A 15868-nucleotide genomic window follows, 5' to 3' on the forward strand; every position below is an offset into this window, starting at 1 on the left:
AGCGTGCGAAGCTGTCGCAACAAGGGAGCCATGCGCTCCCTGCAACCGGCCCGGAGAGCAGCCCGCCTGCCGCCTGTCGGAGCGTTTCCAGGGAGGCCTGTGCGGGCCCAGCCACAGTGGCCTAAGTGAGGTGCAGCAGGTGCCCCGGGCACTGCAGCCACCGCGGCGCATGGCCCTCCTGCAGCAGCATTTGGCGCATGCATGCCCTTCCTGCCTCTCCTCCCCGCTCCCTCGGTTCCCGCCCAGCTGCCGGTGGCTACACTGTGTAGGTTCCTCGCGGGCAGGGGCCTCTCTCCTACTTTCTCCTTTGCTCATATTATAGAATGTCACCCCCATGAATGACACGTGATAGCCTTACAAACCGATCACAACTTACACAGGCATGTCCCGGAAGCAGTTAATGCAAAGCATGGACTTTTTCTCCGTGGAGAACATGATGTACAGCTCTTCATGAAGGGCTGCAAGAGACATGAGCCCACCCATGTTTTAGAAACCAAGAATCCCACTGGTCCATCACCATATTCCAAAAGTAGTAAAGCAAAAAGCTCAGAATCCCTGGATGTGGCACAATCCCACGAATAAATGAAGACATAAATGCCACCAGCCCTCTGGGGGACTGGATTACACGCTGCGGATCTGCGTAACACCTGGGAGCACCCCGGCGGAGGAGCCCCACTGCCAGCGGCCTGGAGGCCTTCGGGAGCCATCCTGCCTTTTCCAAACAAGCACTTTCGCATGATAAGGACAGGCGTCGAAGAGACCATGAGAGAGCATGGAAGGGTCAGGCAAGGAAGACACAGATGCCTGCCCCCACAACAATTCTGTGGAGACGCCGATGAGCTGAAGCGTTGCCACGAGGCCCCCCTGCAGGCTGCGGGTTTCCTTCCTCTGTGGCAAAGGCGCTGTTGCTTTACTGCGCGCAGAATGCACCCCCTTTGCCTGCTGGGAGCTGCACCCATGCTGGTCTCGGGGGAGGGAAGAGTCCACCTCCCCGCTGCAAGGGGGCAGCTCCCCCGTGCTGGGCAAAGAAATGGCCCCGCAGTGGGCACGGGGGGGGGGGTGGGAGGGGAGCAGGGCAGGGGTGCAATGGTACGCACGGCATTTCTTGTGGACGTCTTTGATGCGCTTGGCCAGCGAGACGATCTCATGGCGGGAGAACATCCTGGCTTTGTGGGTCTCCTCACGGCACTTGGCACAGAGAGGCTGGTTGCAGGTGTTGCAGAAGTACATGGCGTCCAAGTCCTGAGAGGGTGAGATGGAGGGGCTTCGGGGGCAGCACACACCTCCCCGTGGCTGGACGTAAGAGGGCTCAGCACCAGCCCCACGGTTTCCCAGTGCCGTGCCCGGTGTGCCCAGAAAAGGACCACGACAGATGTGACCTAGCAGCCCAACCGTGTCCCGGAAGAACGTGCACGGCGTCCTTTTCTCTCCTGACTGGCACAGAGACACCCGCTTGCAAAGCGGGAGAATAACAGCCAGACTCCAGAATATCGAGGCCCGAAGAGAGAAGTTGCATCCTCTGTTTATTCCAGCAAGCTGTGAAGAAGCTGACCAGCAGCATGATGCAGTGGTTGGACCAGAACTGGGGAGACCAGAGCCTGGGTCCAAGACTGCACTCCATGAAGCTGCCTGGGGGGCTTTGGGCCAGCGCCTGACTCCCAGCCTCACCTACCTCACAGGGTTGTTGTGAGGGAGACAAAGGGTGGTGCGCGTGCAGCCTTCGGCTCCTTGGAGGCAAAGGCAGGATATAAACGCAGTCAGTGCATGGATGAGGCATCAAGGCAGCCCCCCCCCCATCCAGCCCCTAGTGGCCTCCAGCCTCTGCTGCCCATGTGGGGCACCCCAGCTCCCACGCTGTGCTGGAGGAGACGGCGCCCCTTTGTTCTCGCCGACCCAGGGCTAAGGAGGAGACCCGTGCGCACACAGCTGCAGGAGAACGAGGAGGAGTGTTTGAGCCTCCTCTCGAAAGGGTCGTCCGTCCTTGGCTGAGGAGTGAAAGGAGAGAGGAAAATTCCCATCCTCGGGCAGGGAGGGGGCCTATGAGAAAGTCACCAGCATATGAGGAAAACTGAAAAAGCATTGTTCTAGTTAAGCACTGCACAGGTCCAAGGCATCCTGCCTTATACATATAATGCTACGTCAACAGCCTTGTGAGCCATTTTCTTAAGAAATGTTGAGGGCTTGCTTTTCCTCCACCAATTTGGCCCTTTTCACGCAAGATCTAACAGCTGATACAGCCAGCCTCAGATGGGCACATCCTCCAAGAACTGGTCTCCTGCCCTCTGAAGGCATCTCAGGCAGCGGCCGGCGCATCTCCATGGGAAGATGTAGATCCACTTTTGTGCATGATCCCGAGTTTGAGATTTACGTGAGAGGAGGACAGCACCGCCCTCTTGACCGCCTCCACGCCACACATTGTTTTAGAGACCTCATCTGTGGCCCCACTCATCAGCCCTTCTGGCTGGGGGGGCTCGGCGGGCCCTGGAGCCACATACCATCTGGGAAACCTCTTGGGCCCCCTTAGAGAGGTGGGTGGGGCTGCCTGGCCTCCCTACCTGCTTTGTGCTTTGCAAGTCACAGTTGGCACACGAGGCCTCCTCCTCGCAGTCTGCAGAGCTGTCCACCAGGAACTTCAGGAGCCGGTCCTCTGCCGGGAGGCCGTTTCCTTTCACGATGGACTGGTGGCTGCAAAGGGCCGGAGAGCAAGAGGCTGCCTTCAGAGGGCTGCCCAATCGAATCGGCCATGCCAGGCCGGGGGGAACAGCTCTGCCGTTATCTGGCGACTAACAGCCCGACCCTGCGGGAGCAGCTTGCGACTCAGGTGGGGCCCCTGATCTGGCCTGGGATCCATGCTGCATGTCTTGCTTCCCAGACATTCCTTAGGGAAGCTCCTGCCCTGTCCTGAAAGGCCTGTCCTTTGGGGCTCACCTCGGGCGTGCCAAGTCTGCCTGTCCTGCAGGCTGTTCTGCATGGTCTTGTCCTAACTCCATTTTTGCTTTAGGCTCATGTGCCTCCAGAAAAATGCCTAAGTGATCCCCCAGCCCCCTCCCAGCTCTGCATGTATCTGCAGGTTGAAAAGCATCTCGTGCAGGCTCCGCCTGGGTAGTCCCGTCGGGGCTGCTGATGTGCCGCATGCATTTCCCATATGTCTGGAGAAACTGTGACTGCTCCTTTGACTGGACACCCCAGCCCACCTTGGAGGGTGTTCTCCTACTCTGGTCACCTGCCAGCAGGGAACCAAGGCTCCCTGAGCTGCCCATTCAGTTTTCTAAAACAGCCAACTGGCAATTCCAGCCCGGCAAGTCTCCTCGGAAGCAACCCCCACCATGTCTGATGGAAACTGCTGCCATGAGAAAGGGAGGCACAGGAGCGCCAGGTGAGATGGGCAGTTGGCTTGGACCTAACAGAGGCAGAAGAGATTAAGAAGAGGTGGCAAGATTACACAGAAGAACTATACAAGGAAGAGCTTAACATCCCTGATAACCACGATGGGGTGGTCACTGACCTCAAGCCAGACATCCTGGAATGTGAAGTCAAATGGGCTTTAGGAAGTCTGAGCAACAACAAAGCTAGTGGAGGTGACAGTATTCCAGCTGAGTTGTTCAAAATCCTAACAGACGATGCAGTAAAAGTGCTACACTCAATATGCCAGTAAATTTGGAAAACTCAACAGTGGCCACAGGATTGGAAAAGGTCAGTTTACATTCCGATCCCAAAGAAGGGCAATGCCAAAGTACGTTCAAACTACTGCACCATTGCACTCATTTCACATGCTAGCAAAGTTATGCTCAGAATCCTACAAGCTAGGCTCCAGCAATCTGTGGACCAAGAACTACCAGAAGTACAGGCAGGAGTTCAAAGAGGGAGGGGAACTAGAGATCAAATTGCCAACATACGCTGCATCATGGAGAAAGCTAGGGAGTTCCAGAAAACATCTACTTCTGACTACGCTAAAGCCTTTGATTGTGTGGATCACAACAAATTGTGGCAAGATCTTAAAGAGACGGGAGTACCAGACCATCTTATTTGTCTCTTGAGAAACTTGTATGCGGGTCAAGAAGCAACAGTGAGAACTGGACATGGAACGACTGATTGGTTCAAAATTGGGAAAGGAGTTCAGCAAGGCTGTATATTGGTGGACTCCAGGAGAGCATGGAGGAATGTTGTCCATGGGGTCGTGATGGGTCGGACGTGACTTCGTGACTAGCAACAGCAACATATTCATGAAAACTCAAATGGGTCAACAAAGAGGGAGATTTCCCAATGGGGAAAATGCTCAAGCCAGCAAAAATGGAGTGGGAAAATGACAGGCCCACACAGAGCACTCTTCCTTTCTGGGCCTGGCAAACCCTTCCGCGTCTTCTGCGGAGCACTCCGGGCCCCCTCTCGGGGACTCACAAGGCCCCTGATCCCTCTGGCAGCAACAGGCAAATCCAGGACGGGACTCGTACCACCAGAACCCTCGGCCTGCCCACTCGCCGCCTCCCTTCCTGGGAAGCCAGGGCTGGGTCAGTGGCCCCCGAACTCCGTCTGCAGGGCATAGCCCACCTTTCTGCTAAAGCCAGTGCTGCAGTGTGTGGTGGGAAACAAATAGTGAGGCATAGTAGTGAGACTGTTGGGCTGGTTTAGTCCCCACTTGGCTACAAAAGCTCACTAAGTGGCTGTGGGCCAGTCTCTGACTTTCAGCCTAGCCTACCTCACAGGGTTGTTGTGACACGATAAATGGAGAGGGGAAAGGCAATGTAAGCTGCTCTTTCAACTGGTCCGTGTAGGAACTGACTTCCAGACCCCTCACAAGCCCATTCCAAGATGCGGCCCTCTTAGCACTCTCTTGCCCTATCCCTCGGGAACAAGCCCACCTCCCCACGCATCTTTCTACTGGACTGCAAATCCCAGCTCCGCCCTGCGCAGCCACACTGACCTCTTTCAGAGGCCCCCTTCCCAAACTGCCACCTCTCTTCGGTGCTCTTCTCCATGGGACCTCCTAACCAGCAATCTGGCTCCACTTCTCTCTGTGCTCTGTGAAGCCTCCTTCCCGCAAGGCCAGGCACACGTTCCGGTGCGCTCAGTGCCGGCGTCCCTCGCAGTCACAAGTGCCGAGAGGACATGGCCCCTTTCCCCCGGGCTGCAGCCAGCTTGCCCTCCCCAGTCCGCTCTTTCGCAGCGGTCCGGAGTTCCTCCCTGCTGGAGGCATTCGTCCCTTCGACTTGCATCTTGCCGTTGTTCTCCGAGGCTCCCAAGGAGGCGTCTGTATCCCTCCTCCACTCCCCTTCTCCATTTCATCCTCACAGCTACCCAGTGAGGAAGGTCAGGCTGAGGGCCAGGCCAGGCCCCCAGTCGCCCAGCGAGCAGCACGGCCAAGTGTGGGGGCAAGGGCTGAGATCTCGCAAGCTGGAGCCCCCAGTGGGCCACACTGCCCCCCAGAACAGCCACTTCCCCTGCTCCCTCACCCACCTCCTGGAGGATGACGCTGTCCGTATCACGTGGGCAAGCACGGAGCACTGCCTAGTCTGACAGCCACAGTTGGGAAGACGTGAGAAAGCCACAAGGAGAAGCCCACCCACCTGGAACCCCAGAAACCCCCGCTAGCAAGGCAGGGAAATGGCCGTGCATGCGAAGAGTGAGCCCTGGAGTGCCACCCCTCTGTGATGCGGGCCCCGGCCGGGCATCTCTGCACCGCTGGGCCACGTGGGTCTCCTTCAACGCCAGCAAAGGCCCTCTGCCAGCCATTCTCCCCGAGGCCCTGCTTCAGTCCCAGCTGGGCACGGACCTATTCCAGGCCCCCCAAATGGCCAGGTGAACAAGGCACCCCTAATGAGCCTTACCCGCCCCACTTGCTACCGGGGCTTAGAAGGGAGAGCAATGTCCCTGCCTCCTTGGCACGGGAGGTGGGTGCGCCATGGCCCAGGGCAGCTTGGCACCTGCCCTGCCGGCAGGTCTCCAGGAGCCGCATAACTCTGGCTGGGAAGCCAGCCCTTTGCCCCTGAGGGCCATGCTTCTGCTCCAGCCACTGGGCTGCTTGGGGCAGGAGGCCCCCACTTGCTGGCAACCCCCAGCCCCAAGGACCCACTGCCCCCCTGGGCTGAGCAAGCACGGTGGTCCTTACCCACAAAGAGGACATGTCAGGCGGCCATCGATGGCGCGCCCCCGCAGGCAGCTGGCGCAGAAGTTGTGGTAGCAGTCCAGGAGGCAGGGGTGCTCATACTGCGCATGGCACAGGAAACACACCAGCGGGTGGCAGCTGGCATTGTCCAAGTCGCACAGGCTCTCCAAGGGGGAGAAGACGCCCCCCGACATCTGCAGGGCAGACAGGAAACAGGAGCTGCCGGAGCCGGACAGCTGCAGAACCTGAAGCCGAGCGCTTGGACAGCACAACCCATGAGTTCCGTGTGAGTGAAAAGGCCACATGTGCCTGTGTAGGCGGAAAGCTGCCCATCCCCATCCCCATCCTCGTCCCATCCTCCCCACCCCGAGGCGCTGGAGCCTTCCCCAGACCTCCAGTAGCTTCAGGCATTTTCACTGAGAACTAAAACTGAGGGCACATCACAGTCTTACAGTCCAGTGCTAACACTGGAGCTGCTCAGGATGACCCTTCTGTTTGGAAGGAAACAGTCCCAGAGCAGCGACTCATGCAGAGCTGCTCCGGGCAGCCTCCTCTGTTTTGGGAGCTTTGGCTCACAGGAGATTCGAATTACTCAGTGCATTGCCTTCTCAGAGCACAATAGCAACTGCTTTGCAGCAGCCTGGCTATGAACAATTACCTCCCCCTGTTGGAATCTCTTGTTCCCCAGGACCAAGACAACAATAGCTATTTATAGCTGGCCATGAAGCCCAAACACATCCCTGGTGCTTGTCTCCGTGTGTCACTGACAGCTCTGCATGACCTTGTATTGGCAGAAACACAGCAGTTTCATCCGGAGCAATTTATAAATATTTCCTATTTGGTGCTCTGCTGTTGCTATAACGACGCCCTTCTTACCTGGAAGGAAGCCCCATGAAACGCAGTGGAACTTGCTGTCAGCCACTGGGAACAGGACTGTGCTACACAAGTTATTTAAAATAGTCCCCTGTTAGTCTTGCTGCAGGCACCCTCTCAACCTACTCCAAAGAGGATTCAAAGGCCTTTCAGTTTTCTGATTGCTGAAAACTCAAAAAAAATGGGCAGTCTGAAAACCTGTGACTTTCCAAAGAAAATATTTAGAAAAGTGGTTGGGGGTTGGGGTACGGTATGTACAGATCATAGAATCGTAAAGTTGGAAGGGGCCAGAGGGCCATCGGACGCAAGCCCCTGTTCAGTGCAGGGCACCAAGTCAAACCGTCCCTCTCAGACGGCTGTCCAGCTGCATCTTGAATGCCCCCAGTGTGGGAGAGCCCACCGCCTCCCCAGGCCACGCGTTCCATTGTCGTATTTCTCTAGCCCGCAGGAAGTTCTCACTGACATTCAGCTGGAACCTGGCTTCCTGGAGCTTGAGCCCATTATTCTATGTCCTGCCCTCTGAGACGGTTGAGAAGAGATCCTGGCCACCTTCTCCATGACGGCATTTCAAGTCCTTGTAAAGTGCTCTCCTGCCTCCGCTCAGTCTCCTCTCCTCCAGGCTGAACATGCCCACTTCTTTCCATTTCTCCTCACAGGGCTCTGTTTTCAGTCTCCAGATCACCCTCTGATCCCTTCCCAGCTTGTCTGCATCTTTCTTCAACTGTGGTGGCCAGAACTGGACACGGTCCTCCAGGTGAGGTCTGACCAGCACCAAGTACAGGGGAACTAGTACTTCACGTGATTTGGAAGTGAGACTTCTGTTAACGCAGTTGGAAAGAGTGCTTGCCCTTTCTGCAGTCATAACTCATTGCTGAATCCTATTCAGCTCGTGATCTACAACAATTCCAGGATCCTTTTCACTTGCAGTTTTGTTGAGCCAAGTTTTCCCCATCTTGTAACAACGCATTTGGTTTCTTTTTCTGAGATACAGAACTTGGCATTTGTCCTTATTGAATTTCATTTTGTTGCTTTCATCCCAGTGCTCCAACCTATCAAGATCTCCTTGAACCTTGTTTCTGTATTAGGGTATCATCAGGATATTAGCTATGTTTTGGGGTATTAGCTATCCCACCCAGTTTTTTGTCCCCTGAAAATTTGATAGTAATTCTCTGCATTTCCTCATCCAATTCCTTAATAAAAACGTCGAAGGGCACCGGGCCCAGGACTGAAACTTGCGGCGCCCCCCCTTGTCACCTCTCCCCAGTTTGAGAAGGTGCCTTGATGGGCACTCTTGGAGTCCAGTTCCGTAGGCAACCGTGGGTCCACCCGATGGCTGCCCCGTCTAGCCCACTCTGAGCTAGTTTGCTAATCAGGAGATCATGGGGCCCTTTGCCAAAAGCTTTGCTGAAGTCAATTTGTATTACGTCCACAGCATTCCTGCAGTCCACCAGGGAGGCTACCCAATTAAAAGATGAGATCAGATTAGTTTGGCAAGCCTTGTTCTTGAGAATCCCATGTTGGCTTCTAGTGATCAACTACATTGTTGTAGCATGACTTCTTTACGATGTCAGGCTAACTGGTCTGTAGTTCTCAAGTTCTTTTTCCTTTCTTGAAGGTGGGGACGACATTAGCCCTGCTCCGGTCGTCTGGCACTTCCCCTGGCAAGAAGCGGGAAGCTTTCTGATGGCAGCACGGCAGTGGCTGTTGTCACATTCCAGAAACACGTTGGTTGGAGAAGCCACACTCGTCCCCCTGACCAATATTCACACAAAGACTGAGTTCGGGCAGCACAACAGCACACACTCAAGGTTCGTCTATGGGTCGAGTGTGGGTAGTTATTGATTTGTGGGATTTTGTGTTAGCCATGAAAACTGAGCACCCTTTGCCTGAGCCCAGCTGATGTTTCCCCTTCTTGGGCGTTGAGACTCCAGTGTCCAAACTACGCTGTTCACTCGTGGCAGAAGGGACCCTGGAGTGCAGTTTTCACAGTAAATGTGTGCTCCTACCCCAGGCAGACTCATACACTGAGGAAGACATCCTACCCCTGCCAAGATTTTGATGACCTTCCAGGTGTTCCTGTCTGGCCGCCTGCAACTTTCAGAACCTGGAACTTGAGTGCAGGAGCAGCAGAACCCCAACGACGCCCTTCCCCTTCGAGGCCTCGGCTGGCATGGCAGGAACTGTCCCGGCTGTTTAGCAGTGACTTTGCCTCTTCCGATGGCCCACTGGCAACCTCTAGCCGCGGGACTGCCCTAAACTCTAATAATTCCAGATGATGCGCAAAATGCAATTGCTTCAATCATGGGTCCTCAAACTACGGCCTGTGGGCCAGGTGCGGCCCGCCATGCCCATTTATCCGGCCCACCTCAATGGTTTTGGACTCGCTCAGAGAAAATGATCCCCGAGCGAGCAAGGTGCCGCCAGGTGTGTGCCCGCCACCGCCTCGCCTCGCTGCCGCCGTGCTGCGCACGCACCCGCCCACACCACACCCGCTCCCACACCCGCCCCTCACCGGCCGGCGCCTGGTACCGGCACCGCCTTGCTGGCCCACGCCCACCGTCAGCACCTTCCAACTGGCCCCCTGCTGACAAAGTCTGAGGAACCCTGGTTTAGAGGACAAGCAAGATCGTAGATTTACAAATGCAATCCTGTAAATGGCTTTTTAAGGGACTGATATATGATGGCGATGTAGCATGACTGCATTTAATGTTTAAAAATCTGTAGTTCCTAAAAGATTCTTCTTCATCTTAGATTTATGATGTGAGTTTAAAAAGCACTGAAAGGAGTAAGGCAGAACTGCAGTTTTCAATTTGTGGAGGGACTGTTTCCCTGAAGCAGTGAAGGCTTTCATGTTGGACTGTGTTCCAGATGCAGCCATTAAACAAACCGAAAATGCTTGTTATGATCCCACCTGCCCTTGGTCGTTTGCCACTTGCTTTTACATAAACTGCCTCCTTAGAAGCCGCTCCATTTCTCATAGGTGAGGGCAACTGGGGAAAAATCCCATCAAAAACTTGAGTTGGGAGTCTCCAGGCGCCCCGGAGCAACCTGGAAATAACGAAGGTCCAACAGTCACAAAATGGTGTCAAGTAAGACTAGAGCTCGGCAGAATTGGCTGCTGACGGTGCTGCCAGCCACTCGCCAGCCGAGCCCTCTTGGAGAGCCGTGTGGCACTCTGCGCTTCCGTGTGGCAGGCTGTCCCACTGGTCAACTTTCTTCCACACTGACATGGGCTCCAGGGGCTTCGGGACTCAGCCTCCCCGTGCTGGGTAGAACGTGCTGATCCAGAGAGCTGGGGTTCCAGATGCAATACCCACGGACCCCCCTGGCCCCCAGTCTTCCCTGCTTCTCCCTTGATTCCTTAAGATTACTTTAAATGGGGAGAAAGCCATGCTGCAGAGCAAAATGCTGCTCGCTGCTCCGTACCAGAGTCTGGAAGAGGGGCTTTGTACTTTGGACCCCAGCCCTCCCCCCCCCCACCCCCTGTTCTGCAATGCCCTTAGATTTTTGGGCTAGTGTCTTTTCTATTAAACTCAGTGCTTTGTCTTTGAGGAAACGAGTTGACTGGCTATGCCCACCATAGTAGCCATTTTATGAATGAGCAAGCCCCTCCATGACAGCCATTTTGTGAGAGTGCCCATGACACTGAGAATTTCTAAGCATGCTCACTGCCCCAAAAAGTTTAGGTGCCCCTGCTGTAAGCATGGAAGGCAGTTCATTTTCTTGGCTTTCCTGCTCCCTCCATGTGCTTCTCAAAGGCTCACCCCTCCCATCACTTCTTCTTGCCTTCTTCCTCCATACCTCCTCCCCACCTGCCCCTCCCTTCACCCCTCCCTTCTATTGATTCTTGTTCCTCCAAGAGCTTTCCCCCCTTTAGCCCCATCCTCTTTATTCCCAGTGTTTAATGTTGCCACTGTTGCTATTTAAGAAAACAGCCTGGCCCCCGGCCTCTGCGGCTGCAGCACTGGCCCGTGCAAGGTGCAGGGGGTGGCTGGTGCCGGCTGAGCAGAGAGGCCCTGGGCAACCTGAAGTGCCGAGACCACCTGAAGTCTGCCTGGGACCCAGGCAGGTCCAGCCCCCAGTCTGAGCTACAGGCTGCTGGCAGCTCCAAGCACCCCTACCCGCAGGGCCCATGTGTCAAGTCGTCTCCCCCACAAAAAATGCCCACTGTAGCCATCCTGCAGGGCGACCAAAAAACCTGGAGGAATCTGCCCTGCTAGGGCTTGGCAGGACTTCGCTGATACCACGAGGTAAGACGACCCAGTTTGGCACCCGCTGACCCTTCCAATCTCAAAGTTTGCGCACATTAGGAAGTCTGCACATGCCCCTCTGTTTTTGGTTTCTTTATAAGAGAGCTGCATCTTCCGCTTAGTGCCAGAGGTGGACCCGGGTAGCGGCCGGCTGCTCTGCCCCCAAAGGGGAGCCATCACTCTGGCTTGATCCAGGCACCTCTCAGTGCAGTCCGAAATCTATGCATTCCCACCATGGCCCAGCTGGACCCTGCACTCCGTCCTCACCCTGCTGGCCTTCGGGAGCTTTTCAGATCCTGCCAAATGCCAGTCCACCTTTTTGGTAGTTCATTTTGCTTACCGCCCAGCCTGGAGAAGAAACCTGTGGAATTCAAAAGCTTGTTCACTGCTTCTTTTTGATGCTTTAGGTGATCCTAATAAAAGTATAGCCCTCCCATTACTTTTGGCACTGATTCGCATTAAATTGTGACTCTGCAGTCAGTGGAAGATTCCACCTTTCTCCTCCAGATATCAAGTATCTTACCTTTTCGATTGGACTTGCTGCTGCCTTCTGCACTGCCCCAGCAGTGATAAGTTTGCCTTTTATCCCTCACTTTTTACTCACTTCCATCAAAAATGCTGTTGTTTTCAGCCAGCTGGTACATTGGGATGAGATGATATATTAGCATCCATTCAAACCATGGCCACATGGAGAGAAGCTGAGACCTGCAGAGAAGGGCGCCTGCTGGTAGTTTTCAGACATACAGCCATGGAATTAAAAAGCATATGAAATCCATAAGTGCTTTTGCAGATGCTCAGTGAAACTGGATGGTGAAGGATGTGGGAAATGGGGCCCCTTTCAGATGCAAGAGAACTGGAATAGCTGCTCATTCCTTTCTGCTCTCCATTGGGAAAGTGCTGTCTCCAATTTCCAAGCTCTCACATCCTGTTCTGAGCCAAGGGATAGAAAAAGGACTGCTCCCTTTGGGACTGGACTCTGGGCTGGAATGGCAGGCGGAATAACAAAGCTGCGAGCAGCGATGCCTGTGCACAGCCCGCTTTCCTTCTCAAGCACATCGACATCTGTTCTGTCTCATTTGCCACCACTGTCAAGGTTCGTGCAAGGTCAGCACAAGTGCCTGGCCATGTGATGGTGGCCGTGGTGGCAGGAACTCCCTCCATAGTTCAGAGGCTGCGGAGATTAGCAGGTCGAGCTAAATTTAAAGTCACAGGGCCACTGTGGACACTCGCTGGGGGTGCTTTGCGTGTGAGTCCAGGCCAGGAATGGGTTGGGCTTCCTTCCTGTGCAAGAGCCTGCCGGGCGAGGCTGGAGCCCAGCTAGGCCCGCTTTATGTGCCCCCCAGGGGGCCAGTGAACAGACCATGTGCCCACACTCCCCACTTACAGGGCGTCTGGCACTGGCTTCTGCTAGCATACACATGCTCTGGGGTCTCTTCATGCAAGTCCTGAAGGTACCCTGCCACCGAAGAACGCCTCTATTTGTGCAAAGGGGTGTGTGGGCGGTGGGATGAGGACCTTTGATTTCAGGGGGAAACCCTCCAGTGGAAAACGCATGTGGGGAGGCAGCAGCTGGTGGAACACTTGTGAGCAGTCCTTGGGGACCAGCTGCAATGGTGGTCAGGCATGCAAGCCATCCTTTGACTCCAGCAGGCTCCCAGGGACCTGGGCCTCAGCTTTGCTGTGCCACCCGCGGTCACCGCTCTGCTGCCCAGTGGGAGAAACGCATCGGGTGGCGCTCTGGCAAGACTCGGGCTTCTCTGCGCATTCAGGTGAAAGTGAGGGCCAGGATGCATGAGGAGACAGCAGGAGGCTGCAGCTTGGTGGCAAAGCCCCAGGCCAGGTTCGGTCCTCAGCACCTCCAGGTCAGACAGGAAGGAACTTCTGCGGTTGGTCTAGGCCAGGGGTCCTCAAACTTTTTCGACAGGGGCCAGTTGAAAGGTGCTGGTGGTGGACATGGGCTGGCAAGCGGGTGCCAGCGGCGTGTGCGGGCTGGCAAGGGGTGTGGGTAAGGCAAGGGTGGGGGCGCACGGCGAGGCAGCGGTGGGCGCACGATGCAGCAGCTTGCTTGTTTGGAGGTAATTTTCTCTGAGCGAGTCCAAAACGATCTCTGCGCAAGCAAGCTGCCGCCTCCCCATGCGCGCAGCGAGGTGGTGGTGCACAGAGGGCGAGGCGGGCAGCAGCAGCGGGCGCATGCTCGACGAGTTGAAGACCTCAGGCGGGCCAGATACATGGGCATGGCGGGCCGGATCCGGCCCACGGGTCGTAGTTTGAAGACCCATGGTCTGGAATAGATGGGCAGACTGTCTGACTCCCAGGAAGGCTGCCCCTATGTTCTCTTCTTTTAGCCGTGGAAGGACAGAGCCTTTTTCCGAGGCGGCACAACACCGCCCTCTGGTGGGCACTTGGGAGTCACATTGGGAGTCCCTGGTGCTTCCAGCCCTGCTCTAATACGAGCGTTGCAGTGCAAGGTGCTGCTCTGCTGCACAAAGAAGAGCCCTGTGGGGTCTCCAACTGCTCCAGCCTCCTGCTTCCTGCAGTGGACACCTGGACGGCCCGGGGAGTCCACGAGCAAGCGCCCTGTTGCTGAGAGGCCTGGCCCGCTGGCTCCCACCTTCGTGCTGGCTGCCCAACGCCGTGCTCAACGCTATTCCAGGAGGGTTGTGTTTGCTGGCAGTGGGTAGGGGGCAGCCAAGGCTTCCAGCAGGAGAGACTTGAGCTACTGGCACCAATATCATTGAAATCTATGACAAATCTGCTGTCCTTGGAGTCACAGGAGCTGGCCCTGGTGCCAGTCTGCAAAGCGTGGGAACTGTGCAGAGCCCCCTGACGGCCAAGCCACGCCAGACTGATCCCACTTAAAGGGTGCGCTCAGCTGTTCCACCCGAAGATCCTCTGCTCTACAGAGCCTGCAGATAGACCACTGGGCCAGGGCCCCACCAGGCCGCCTCTTGGAAGCCCGCTGGCTAGCATGCCGTTGGCCAGCTCAAGGCCACACCTGGAGCCAGGCCTCTCGGGAGGGCCCAGAAGCACCAGTCTTCCGTATGACCCCGGCTGAAGCATGCTCAGAGCTGCGATCCATTTTCTGTCCGTGGCCCTTCAGCCTCAACCACCCTACCCTGACCTGTTGCCTTCCAGTTGTGTTGGGCCATGCGCTCCAGCCAACCAGTCCGACGTACCTGGAAGGTACCAGATTGGGAAGGTGAGCCTTCAGTGTGATCACAGGACCCAGCACAGCCTTCTGAACTCAGGCGCTAGCAGATGTGTGGGACAAGTCCCGTCTTCTCCTGATAGCACAGTGCAGCTGACGAGGAGTATGTGACCATACTCTAATACAACTGGAGGGCACCAGCTTGGTTTTAGACCCTGGACTCAGTATCTTATGGGGTGCTTTAGATCAGAGCAGGGATCCCTAAATGTCTGAGACTTCAGTTCCCAGCCACCCCAGCCACCATGGCGGACAGCCAGGAATCCTAAAGTTGGCGTCCAAGTGCCTGGAGATCTACTTTTGGACCACCCCCTTTTCAGGCAGCTTTGTGCATTACTTCAGTTGTGAGGGAAATTTATCGATCCCTTTCCCTGCCACAGCTGCCATCCCACACTTACAGGTTACGTCGGAGTGTTTGCCAACGCCAATGAAAAAGAAATATTCCTGGCGTTTAAATGTGTAGTTTTAGCTCACTTAAGCCACAGTGCCACCAGGTCTGTGGGAATGGGATGGGCTGGGCTGCCGCCGCCCCCTTCGTTGGCCACGGTCCGGGCAGCCATGGTGGAGAGATGCCCTGGGCTGCCTTGCCCGGGCATTTGGCCAAGATCCACCTTTGTGGCTCCACGCTTCTTTATCTTAAATCCCTAAACAGCCAGCAAAAGAAAGGCATTTCCCAGTGACAGCACTGAGAATGGAGGAGCAAACACCAGAGAGGCAGCAGCAGATCGCTCGCCCCCCTGCACAGCAGCTGCCCGTGCACTGCCCATGACTCCGAGGGGCTCTGTCGGCGACATGCAGGCATGTGAGGGGGCGCCACGCGGAGGTGGATGGAGACCTGTTCTCCCCTGCAGAGGAAGGCAGGACACGCTCCAGTGGAGCAAAGCTCAGGGAGCCAAGCTTCCCTTTGGATGCCAGGAAGCACTTCCTGACAGTCAGGACCCCGAGGGTGTGGAATGGGCTTCCCCGGGAGGTGGTTGAGGCCCCATCGGTGCGGGTGTTCAAGGATAGGCTGGACGTCCACATGGGGGGCATGTCGTGAGCGGAGCCGGCTGGAGCCAGAGGTCAGACTAGATGGCCTGGGAAGCCCCTTCTGACTCACTCTGTTTTCTATGTTTCTATGTTTCTATGGTCCATATAGCTCCCCCCTGCATGGTGGCACCACCCACACAAGTTGAAAGCAACCAGTTCCTGGGGGATGCATTAACCAACAGCACACCAGCAAAGGATTCGTGGCACGGACAGCCAGAAAGAAACCCCTGACTCCACAAGCCCCCACCTCTTCCCAGGGTCTAGATGTACCAATGAAATGGATGCCCCTTGGCTTTTCTTGCAGTTAATTCCAGGAGGCAGCCAATGTGGGACACTGACGTGATTCACAATGGGACAGACCAGCCAACCCCACACAGTGCCCCCCACGTGTGTTGCATTGCACCTGGG

General features: G+C 55.8%; 1 protein-coding gene across 6 annotated transcripts in view; it reads right to left on the reverse strand.

Moving 5' to 3' along the window:
• The window catches only part of RNF207 (ring finger protein 207), a 34527-nt gene extending 22220 nt beyond the window's left edge, over positions 1-12307 (reverse strand). The window contains exons 1-6 of one of the 6 annotated variants that reach the window (XM_044419655.1): positions 11750-12307; positions 6980-8728; positions 6107-6297; positions 2556-2685; positions 1098-1242; positions 377-458 (exon numbers count right to left, since the gene is read on the reverse strand). In XM_044419655.1, the coding sequence (XP_044275590.1) occupies positions 377-458; positions 1098-1242; positions 2556-2685; positions 6107-6297 (548 nt within the window). In that variant the 5' untranslated portion in view covers positions 6980-8728; positions 11750-12307. Of the gene's footprint in view, positions 1-376; positions 459-1097; positions 1243-2555; positions 2686-6106; positions 6298-6979; positions 10454-11749 lie in introns of those variants that run through there. The other 5 variants (XM_044419654.1, XM_044419651.1, XM_044419650.1 and 2 more) reach the window with 5 other exon arrangements.
• Between the last annotated feature and the right edge of the window lie 3561 nt (positions 12308-15868).

The sequence above is a fragment of the Varanus komodoensis genome, unplaced genomic scaffold (assembly GCF_004798865.1).
Source record: "Varanus komodoensis strain SLA01 unplaced genomic scaffold, ASM479886v1 scaffold106, whole genome shotgun sequence".
Classification (NCBI taxonomy): Eukaryota; Metazoa; Chordata; class Lepidosauria; order Squamata; family Varanidae; genus Varanus; species Varanus komodoensis.